This window comes from Numida meleagris, chromosome 2, assembly GCF_002078875.1.
Source record: "Numida meleagris isolate 19003 breed g44 Domestic line chromosome 2, NumMel1.0, whole genome shotgun sequence".
Taxonomy (NCBI): domain Eukaryota; kingdom Metazoa; phylum Chordata; class Aves; order Galliformes; family Numididae; genus Numida; species Numida meleagris.
In genome coordinates, this window is record NC_034410.1 from 43871236 (window position 1) to 43881522 (window position 10287).

The following is a 10287-nucleotide window of genomic DNA, read 5'->3' on the forward strand; positions in this document are numbered from 1 at the left end:
ACAGAGAGCTGAGAATTGAGGAGGGGGAGTGAATTTCATACCTAAAGAGGGAAATTTCCTTCCTTAGCAAATCAGAAGTTAAAGTGTGTTTTTCTGTTTAGAAGACAATGCCTCATTGCTTTCTCTATCCCTTTCAGCTCCTATGGGGGAGTGTACCCCTGTGTAGGTACCCATTCAGAGATGGTGTGTCTAGACTTGTTTAGACATCAGATGGGCACTGGCTACCTAAGGAACGCATGAGAAGTAAGGGTATTAAATATGAACACCTCTGAGGTGATAAATACATGTAAAGGAAATAGGTGATGATTAAATGTAACTTTTCTGCTTCCCTTTCCAGTTGTAGTGAGCTAATCACGGCCTGGCTCATTTTTCTTTATTCTCTCGTCTTTCTCTCTCCTCAACTCTGCTGAAGAGACCCTTTTGGCTGCACTTCTAGTTTATTCTTTTTATCGTTGAATTGCTGTTAACTGTGGTTGTAATAAACTCCCTGATCATGCTGGTTACTAAATCTAACAAATCAGCCATAGCTGACAGCTAAACTCAGTACATCGTCAGGTCACTTGATTACCCCCAAATTCATGACTGGTTCAGGAGGAAAAAGACCAAAATAAATGCTGCAATGTTTTCAGTGGGCACATTGAAGGAGCTCCTCCTTACCAACTATAAATGATTCTTCACAGGTCATGTGAGAAGGACGAGGAAACTGCATTATGTCACGTTATGCTGAGAGGAGATGTAGGGCAGACACTAGGACCCAGCGTGCAGGGGGTGAGCAATGCTGCCTGTGCTGGCGGGGCCACGTGGAAGGAATGCCCGTGTTTGTGGCACCAGCTAACCCCAAGAGCTCAGATACTCTCCTGCCTGGTTTAATTCGAACATGGCCTCTAACCCAGGCTCTGCTCTAACCTGACTAAATTTCATCCAGCTCCATGAGATGTTCATTTGTTTGTTTCTTCTCTTAGTCTAACTCTGGCACTGTCCCTGGACTCATTTGCTGAGCCCAGACTGAGCCTGTTTCTGTGCCGCTCTGCAGTGTTTGGTCAGTTTGAAAGGGAAAGTATTTCTTGTTTAAAGCAATATTGAAATGATCAACCAAGCAAAAAAAAAAAAAAAAAGTACCTACATAATACCCACTTCCTTGCAGGGATGCAATTAATTGCACTGTAATACATATCAGTACTGACAAGTAGAAATGCTGATCTAACTACTGATACTGAAATCTGGGGCTGGGGGGAAGGGGGGGAGGCCATTCAAGTGCTGTAGTTTTCATTTCATAACTAGGACATTTTAGAAGCCTCTTGTCTTGAGTTTCCAAAATGCACTTCGTCCTATCCTGTTGGAAGTCAGTTCACAGAGTAAGCTCCCTTCCTCTTTCTTCTCCCTCCCTTGTGCTTTTCAAGATTTCTTTTGTACTTGTGTTAGGGGAGATGCATCACAAACTGTAATTGCAGCTGTGAAGATGTAGCTCTAATCAGTGCTTATAAGAGGAGCCATGAGCTAACGCTTCATTTCTGCTCAGCCTTGCCTTCAGAGTGTGTATGCGTGCTGCAGTGGGCATGTGTGGTCTTAGCTCTGCTGGGAGTCCTCCCCTGCCACTGACAGTCCTGGCAAAGCGAAGAGAATTCATAATGAGACTTCCCTGTAGCCCAGCTGTTGCCTGCACTGACTGCCACAGCCCACGGGATGGTGCGAGATGACAAATTTTGGGGCAGCTCAGCAAAGCTGCTATTCGGATTATGCCACCCTAGGTATCAATTCTCTCAGAAGTGTTTCACTACAATTTACAGATAGGAACATGTGGGATTCTTCTTGTGGAGTTGAAAATGCAAGGTCTAAAAAAAAAAAAAACCTTTACAATTTTACTGCTTTCAGTATAAGTTATTGCAGTTCTAATCATGGTAGAGACAATGTTGGTCAAATCCTATTTAGCCAGGGAGAGAAGACATGACCCAAGACCTGCTAACATCAGGCCAGTGTTTCATCATTTAAGGAGTACCGTAAAGATGTTAGTGCTGCTGACTTTTAGGAGATCACTGGACTAGAGTTTGTTGTATCAACTCATGTCAGCTGATTGCTGTATACCATTAGACAAAACTCTCATCAAAAACTCAGAACAAAACCTCCCAGGAGGCCCAGTTTCAGCTGTAGTAGTGTTGACTTAAGGTTAAATGAGGCTGTAATCCTATAGGCCCTTTTGTCCTTGTGGACAAAAAAAGATGTGATTCTTTGGCCTAAGACTTCTCTACACCTGGAAATCTAGCCAGATTGTTTTGATATGGCTATTTGATGCATTTTTTGGTGCAGAGAACCCAAATACAGTTGAAGTTGCATGCTATGGCTGAGCTAATACAACAGCTTGGCTCTGTGGAAAAGGGAAATCCCACCCTTACCCGTTTCCCCCTCCCCCCCTGCTTAGTTTATCACTCTCTGGCTTTGGCGCTTGTCTGACGCTTTGCTGAGTGTCTTTTACTTGCTAACCTGGCAAGGTAATGGGGAAGATTTCCATCTTTGAGCAGTGATGAGCTCTCAGGTCAGTAAATTCTTGTTAGCATCAATTTTTGCATTATTCAAGACTTCTAAAATGCCGCTAGAGGAATGAGTCAATGCTTAGGTAATATTAATGTGGAATTCATTTTTTTTTAATCTGAATATACTGGCAAAAAAGTGATATCCTCAGCGTGGTTAGGAATTGCCAGAAAACTTTTTTTTAAAGCTCCACAGAACCCTTGGTATTCTCCCAAAAAGATGCGAACTTGAAGAATTATGGGTGACCTACACACCTTATTTCTGCACTGACTGAGTACACCATGGCTTATTGATGAATAGTGTACCTTAGACTGCCACAAATTTTGAGTGGGGATTGTATGTAGGAAAATGTGTGTTAGCTGACCAAATCTGTGACTACCAAGTATTTTTTTTTTTTTTTTAAGAATGACATGGTAGTGCCAGAAACACTTGAACTTTCAACATCTATAAGATGTCATGCTGTGGTACAAAGGATTTAGAATGTTGCCTTTGTGCTGATAATTCATTTGAAATAGATGCTTGCATTAAGTCTCTGTTCATTCAGATCGTCAGCTTACTGGGAAGAGGATGATCTAACAAAATGAATGCTATTTGATATGCCTTGAGAAATTTCAAACCCTAATAACCAGCTTAAGAAAAAAATAGTAAGATAGCAATAACCATAAGTATGTAATGTTTGCCACTTGCGTTGGCAGTGTACATTCAGAACAACATTTGCTTGCTCTCTGCTTAAACATAGTTTATTTTGAAAAGAAAGAACTAGATTTGGGAGAAAATTTAGCCATGTTTCAAACTATAGAAACTACTGTTGTAACTGAATTAACAGTAGAATAGCTCTATGTCATGCTTGATTTGCTGCTAAGTTATCAGTTACCTGTTGGCCAATTGATGACCAAGAGTTTGACTGTATTTTTCTCATTTTGATGGTTGTTCACACCACTGTGCATCACCATCAAAAGTCAGGTCCCACATTCCCTACATAAGAGGAGAAGGGCCAGACCTTACAGAAGTGCATGTTGGTGATAACAGTTCCAAATTCCAGAAGCAGTGCCACGAATGCTTCTGTAGCAAGTATGTTCCCCTCTTCCCTTGGCTCTGCTGTGACCCAACAGTACCAAAATGACCAGCAGTTAGGTGCACTCAGAAACCACTCTAGAAGCCTGTCCCACTGTTTTCTTGTCTCAGGGAAGCAAGTGAGAACTCTTAGCTAGTAGATCAGGAAGAAAAACTGAAGAAGTTGATCTCAAACCTGTCAGTTCAATAGTTTATCAGAAGAAATGTTGGAGTGGGTTGTTGAGAAACGCACTAATCCCGTGAAACTGCCTGCATAGAAGAGAGATGCATTTTGTAAGAGGTGTTTCTGTATTGCTCACATCTGTGAGGACCTGGGAAACTTACATTTTCCCATGCGCTCTCAAAATGGATATAAGTCCCTGCTTGATGCTAGAAATCTTGCTTACAGTTTTAATTCCGTAGTGAGAGAATAATTTGACTGCTCCTTTGCTTTCAGCCTTAACGCAGCACCTACTCCAGCTTGTGGCAGCGTTAGCAACTTGAAAGGCACCCCGGTGGCTACCCCCTGTACTCCTCGGCGTCTGAGTTTGGCTGAATCCTTCACTAACCTGCGGGAATCCACAACAACAATGAGCACATCTCTGGGGCTGGTGTGGCTGCTGAAGGAAAGGGGCATCTCAGCAGCGGTGTACAATCCGCAGAGCTGGGACAGAGCCAGCAAAGGCACCCTCCTGAACACATATTCCCCTAAGATGGCGATCATTCCTTCCACTCCACCAAACTCACCTATGCAGACACCTTCTTCTTCCCCTCCATCTTTTGAGTTCAAGTGCACCAGCCCACCTTATGACAACTTCTTGGCTTCAAAGCCTGCCAGTTCCATCTTGAAGGAGGTGAGGAATAAAAAGAACATCAGGAACAGTGAGAGTCAGACCGACGTGTCTGTTTCCAACCTTAATCTTGTGGACAAGGTCAGGAGGTTTGGTATTGCCAAAGTCGTGAGTTCAGGGCAAGCACCATCTCCTCCTTTAACTGATGACCAGGGACCTCTTCTCTGTGGGGCACAAGGGCCAGGGAGGGCCCTTGTTCCCGGAGGCCTGGCAGCAGACACTCTCCCACTGGGCTGCCCTGCTGTGACCAGTGCCATTGGGGGCATCCAGCTGAACACTGGCATCCGAAGGAACCGGAGCTTCCCCACCATGGTGGGTTCCAGCATGCAGATGAAGGGCCCGACATCCCTCACCTCGGGAATCCTCATGGGAACCAAGCTCCCAAAGCAAACTAGCTTACGATGAAGGACTTTTATTTTTACAGCTAGTCTTTTTAAATGGAAATACTCTGATTCTTTCTCCAGTCCTCTTTTCCTCTCCCCACCACCCCTTCATTGCCTCTTGAGTTTGACAAATCAACTTTGTGCCTACTGGGAGAAATGTGTAAACTTTGTATAAATGTGTAAATATGTACCAGTTCTGTTGTAACTAATTGGATTATTTTACTGTTCGATTGAGTGCAAAAGGCTCTACATTATGATTGCTGTATTAGGGTTAACTTGCTAACCTTTTGAAAAGGTTTTTTTTAAGATGCACTGAAAAAAAAATAAAAACCGACACAAAAGAACATAACCAAGATAACTTGACTAGGAAAAACATGAATTCTGTAGCTAGCCTAACTTGAGTTGAAGGTGCATGGGAAGCTGTTGAGTATGTTATGTGAGAACTCGCATTTCATCACTTGAAGCATGGGAGCATTTATGCTTTGATAAAGCACTCAGTTTAACACTTGATAGTTTTGATTTTGCTTTTGTAGATGAGTTGAGCTGAGTTACTGGAGTGCCTGGCTGTTATGCCTGAATGGATGAAACTTTATTCTTTTCTGTTCTGTATTCTCCTCCTCTCTGATATGATAAACTTGAACTAATACTGTGTAGAGGTCAGGAGGCCTACTGGGTACCTGGAATATTGACATATTTCTACCACTGCTGTCTCATTTGGCATGCTTACGTTCTGTGTGACTTCTTTGTAGTTTTCGTTTTTCAATGCTGCACTGGGTTGTGGAAGGGGAAAATGCTTTACTATGTGTTGCTGCCACTGAAACACACTTTGTCAGTACGCCCAAAGAACAGTTTTCACAACTCATGAGGTAAACACGGCTCTGACTTCCTAGAAGTTGGAGTTGCGGAATAGATTGACAGATAAGAATGTTATATGAAAACATGTAGCAAAACCAGTGTTAGGGAAAGGTGCGTCATTGGAACCTCAGCAGAGAGCCACAAAAATGTTTAGTAATGGAATGGTACGAGCTGGGAAACGCACCTTGCAGTCAGTAAGCTGATCTTCAGGTTTTGTGCCTGCAGAGGACCATGGCCTTATAAACAGAGTGAGAATATTCCCTGCCCAGTTTGTTTTCTTTTTTTGAAGAAACCTTTTTAATTCAGATTTTGACCCTAACAGAGGTAAAAGTATGTGAAACCCTTTATTCCACAGTGGATTTAAATTGAAAAGAAACAAAAGCAAACAAAAAACAAACAACAACAAACGCCACCTCCCAGTGCCAAACCAATAACTTCTGTTAAGAAGCTAAAGACATCACCCACCATTGAGTTGTGGCCAGGCAATCCTCTTTTGACTTGCAATTTTCTTGCCTGTTTCTCCCAAATCTCTGCTGGGTGCTTGTAGAGGGAATTGAAAGGAATGGGAGCGGACTGGAGGGAGCTTGTTTCTATAGCTGAGCAGAGCCCCGATGTTGTTTTTTAAACTGGGTGGGGAAAGGAGCCTGTGGGGCTGTTAGCATCTGCTTTCTTCTCCCAGCGGTTCTGGTGCCATCTAAACCAAGCTCCTTGTTTGTAGCCACCATAATCGCGCTCCGTGTCATTGCCGTGAATTGAATTTGTACCAGACTGTTACTAAATAATTAGCACTGATAATTTCTTGTATAAATGAAGTTGTCTTTTAGTCTTTGTGACGAGAGATAGGTGATTTCTTTTTCTTTTTTTTTTTTTGAATGAAGTAGTTATTGCGGTAGTGCTATGGACACTAAGGATATTTTTTGAGAGAGAAAAAACACATCGGTCAGTTACTGCATGTGTTTGGAGACTTATATTTATTCTATGAACTTAAAATGTTTTAGTAAAATGTCATCAGCTCTCTTTGCTGTTGTATGTGTGCACTTATTGCAAGTAAATTTAAGTACCTTTTTATTTGAATGTATCTTAAAACAGTAGATAGAATAACAGTTGATTCTGAAGGATCATGAACTCAATGGACCATTTTATATACCCAGAGGAAGAAAGCAATACTGTATGAGAACTTAAATTGTAAAAACTAATCATGCAACTGGGAGGCATTATTCAGCCTTTAAATAAGCAGTCAGAGCTGTCGGCCCACCAGAGAAAGCAACTGTACCACATCAGAAAGATGAAATTTAAATTTTCTTCACTAATATCAATAAAATAACAACAAAAAAAAGTTGCATTGTTGTGTATTATTCAGCTTTTTCCCATTCTCTTATGGTGATAAATGTTCCACCTTCTTCTCCTGCTTTCATCTCTCAGTTAAAGCAAAATGAAGAGGCCATCACTATGTTTGGTTTTTAAATTCTTAGTTGTAGAAGTGGCTGAAATATTCTGACTGGGAAGACTGCCAGAACTGGTGAAGCACACTCAGATCAGGTCAAAACAAAAAACAGTGAACTAAGTGCCATTTGTTTCTACTGGAATTCCAGGAAAGAACAACCAGACATTACATAGCTCGTGCATATTAACTGGGAGAGGGATGTGAACTCTCCTCCTCACTATGATGTAAAAACCATAGTGACAAAATGTGCAAGTACAGCGATGAGTAAGGAGGGACTTGCTGAATTCTGCTATTGATCGTGGGTACTGTCCTTGGTACTGAGCGAACTCCCAGGCTGTATTGTAGTTGCATAGTTGCTTTCAAACAATTGATCAGAGCTCTTGCTCCATTTTCTCCTCGCAGCAGCATCCCTATCCACATGCAGCTCACAGTTTGCCTCCCTGCCTGATCCCCTTGCATGTCCCTCTGAGCCACTGTTGCTTCTCGCAGGGCTGTGCAGGTGCTGTGGCTCCCTGGTGACGGCTGAGGCCCTGGGTGAGCTCTGTATACCACAGGAAAGATCTTTTTGGTGTATTGCCTTTTTACATCTTATCTCTTTCCAAAAATGATAGCTTTTCTTTTTTTCCTGTCCTAACTCATCCATACTGGTGTGAATGTCAGCTTCTGCAGTGACCTAAATCCCTGACTTTGGGAAGAGCAAGTACATGGAGTTGGCTACTTGTGCTGTATCGTTATTTTCTGACTTTTCTACATGGATGCAGGACAGTTCTGCTCTGTGGATGTGTCCTCCAGAGACAGCAGTGGATTTTGCAGGATATGAGGCATATAGAAGAACACCCGGTTTCTACTTCTGGAGACAGTGCTGGTAATGGGAAGGTTTCCAGGTTTCTCGCTTCAGGACAACAAATTATGCCACGGCGTAATGAAGACTGCATGAACCACCTGGAAGCTCAGCCCATGCTTGGGTAATTTCAAGGCAGAACAGAACTAGAGCATGAGCTGAGCCTCAGAAGGCCAAATGGCTGAAGAACTGTTGCCTCTGTTCAGCAGTGTTCCTCCTCTTTTCAGTATTCAGATATCTCAGAAACTTCACTAGATGCATCTTCACCACACCACGGCCAGGAACGTGGTTGTCCACCTTGGGATGCTGGGTGGGAGGTAAGAGGAGGGTGTGTGCTGAGAACCCCTGGAGACAGGGCTGTGGGCATGAGAGGTGTTCTTTTGGGAGCACAGGTGGTATTTCAGCCTCGTGGGGTTCTTTTCCCTGTTCTTTTGCATGTTTCCAAAGCACTGGACACATAATGCAGTGGTGCACAGATTGAATGTTAGTCCTCAATGCATTTGTTAGCAGCTTCCCACATTATATCCAAAAATGCAGCACTGCAGTGAGCTGTGAGCTGCTTCGTGCTGCTATGAGCAGGGCCTGGTGGTTGCAGCTGAGTTCGTGCTGAGGAATCAGCCCTGCCCAGCTGTGCTCTGACATCTCGCCGCCCTGCTCAGCCCTCCAGTTCCTTGCAACAAGACAAATGAGAGTACAGAGCAGCAAGAAAGTAACAGAAGAGCTGAAAGTTACCTTAGCTGTAACACAGGCAGTGAGCTTTAATGTGAGAATGGCACACATTGAGGAAATCGATAATGTTTGTATTTAAAAGATTACTGAGATTTTTGTCCTGCTGGACTAGGCTTCAAGCTGTGCTGCCGAATCCAACTGCTGCTCCATTGACACAAGCACTTAGGAATGATTAAAGCTCTAACAAGCTGACAGACAGATTTTTGGTCCTCAAGAGGAATTTAATGAACTTGGGAGATACAAAAATCAAAGATACAGAGAAGCCTTTCACCCCTTTGCTAGGATGCTGCCTTTCTCCTGACCTGCAAATTCCTGCACAAGTTGGGACAGGGAGTGCCCGTTTTGGGCTCAGGGCTGGAGCCAGGCCCTGCAGCGCTCCCCTCACTGCAGCAAGGATTGAGGACAGGGGCTGCTCTGAGGCTGCTGAGTCTCACCTTGCCTGCCCCTTTCATCCAGCCTCTTTTCAGCCCTGAGCGGGCAGGGCCCCAAGCTCTCCCCTGTTCATTTACATGCAGTTTGCAGCAAGCTGCTCTGCTCACAGTGATGTGCCTGGCACCTCTTTGGAAACTTAATTGATAGAGCTGTAGCAGAACCAATTAAGTCAAACCCACAGAGAAAGCAAACTGCCTTTAAATGCAAAAAGTTATTGATTTGCTATTTAGCCAGTGTTCATTTAGCCCCTTTGCAAAGCGTGGTTTCCTTTGGTGGTTATGTCGGCGCTCAGGATGGGGCCCCCATTCACTTGCATTGAGTGGCTGAAGCCCTCAGCCCAGAGACCGGAAAAAAAGAAAGGAGATGACCCACCCCAGCAGGGACCCAAATCCAGAAATACCACTGAGCACTCACAGGGGGGATCCTGAAGATCTGGGCTGGGGCAGCACATAGAGGTCAAGGAGGAGATGTGGCTTGTTAGGAAGACTTTACTATGTCATTACCTCCTATGTAGTCAGTCTCCATTTGGATGCCAGGTGAGTCACCACAGGTCCCTTTATTCCCTGTGTCTGTTCTGCACCCTGCTGCAGCATGACCATTCAAACAGGACAATGACTGAAAAATGAGATGGGTTTCTCTGAAGCTTGCCAGCGCCCAGGCAATGTGCTTCCTTACAGCTGTCACGCTGCTGGTTGGCTGGCAAACAAAATAGTGCTCTCCTAATTGCTTACAAAACCAAACTTGCAATGGTATTAGAGTAGTATCAGAGGCAATGTTGCTTGTGGTCTGGCAGGGGTGGAAGCATTGTTTTGTACCTGCAAGTTGCTCACCTGCTGGGGATGCAGAAGGGCTCAACCCTGGTGTCTTGCAGAAGGGCTCAACCCTGGTGTCTTTCAGAAGGGAGAGGAATGGCTTGAAACATCTTTATCCCTCCATTCTCCTATCTGCAGGAAATAAGACGGGATAAAAGAAAAGGAGGGTGGGTGGGTTTTTTTTGTTTGTTTCCTAATGAGAGCATTCTCAGCAATAACACTAAAATCTGTACCCATTCCCTGCACCTGGCAATAATACAATCCTCAATATGCTGGGGAGAGGAATGTTTTTAAGTGTTGTCTGAACGTTCTTGTCATTAAGTTGAAAGACAGTGAAGTTACTTTAAAAGAAACGATCCCT

The 10287-nt window shown here is 43.7% G+C and overlaps 1 protein-coding gene across 7 annotated transcripts in view; it reads left to right on the forward strand.

The window, feature by feature from the left end:
* The window catches only part of TRAK1 (trafficking kinesin protein 1), a 132550-nt gene extending 125721 nt beyond the window's left edge, over positions 1–6829 (forward strand). For all 7 annotated transcript variants that reach the window (XM_021388942.1, XM_021388939.1, XM_021388940.1 and 4 more), the window contains one exon: positions 4037–6829. In XM_021388942.1, coding sequence (XP_021244617.1) covers positions 4037–4835 — 799 coding nt within the window. In that variant the 3' untranslated portion in view covers positions 4836–6829. The remainder of the gene's footprint in view (positions 1–4036) is intronic.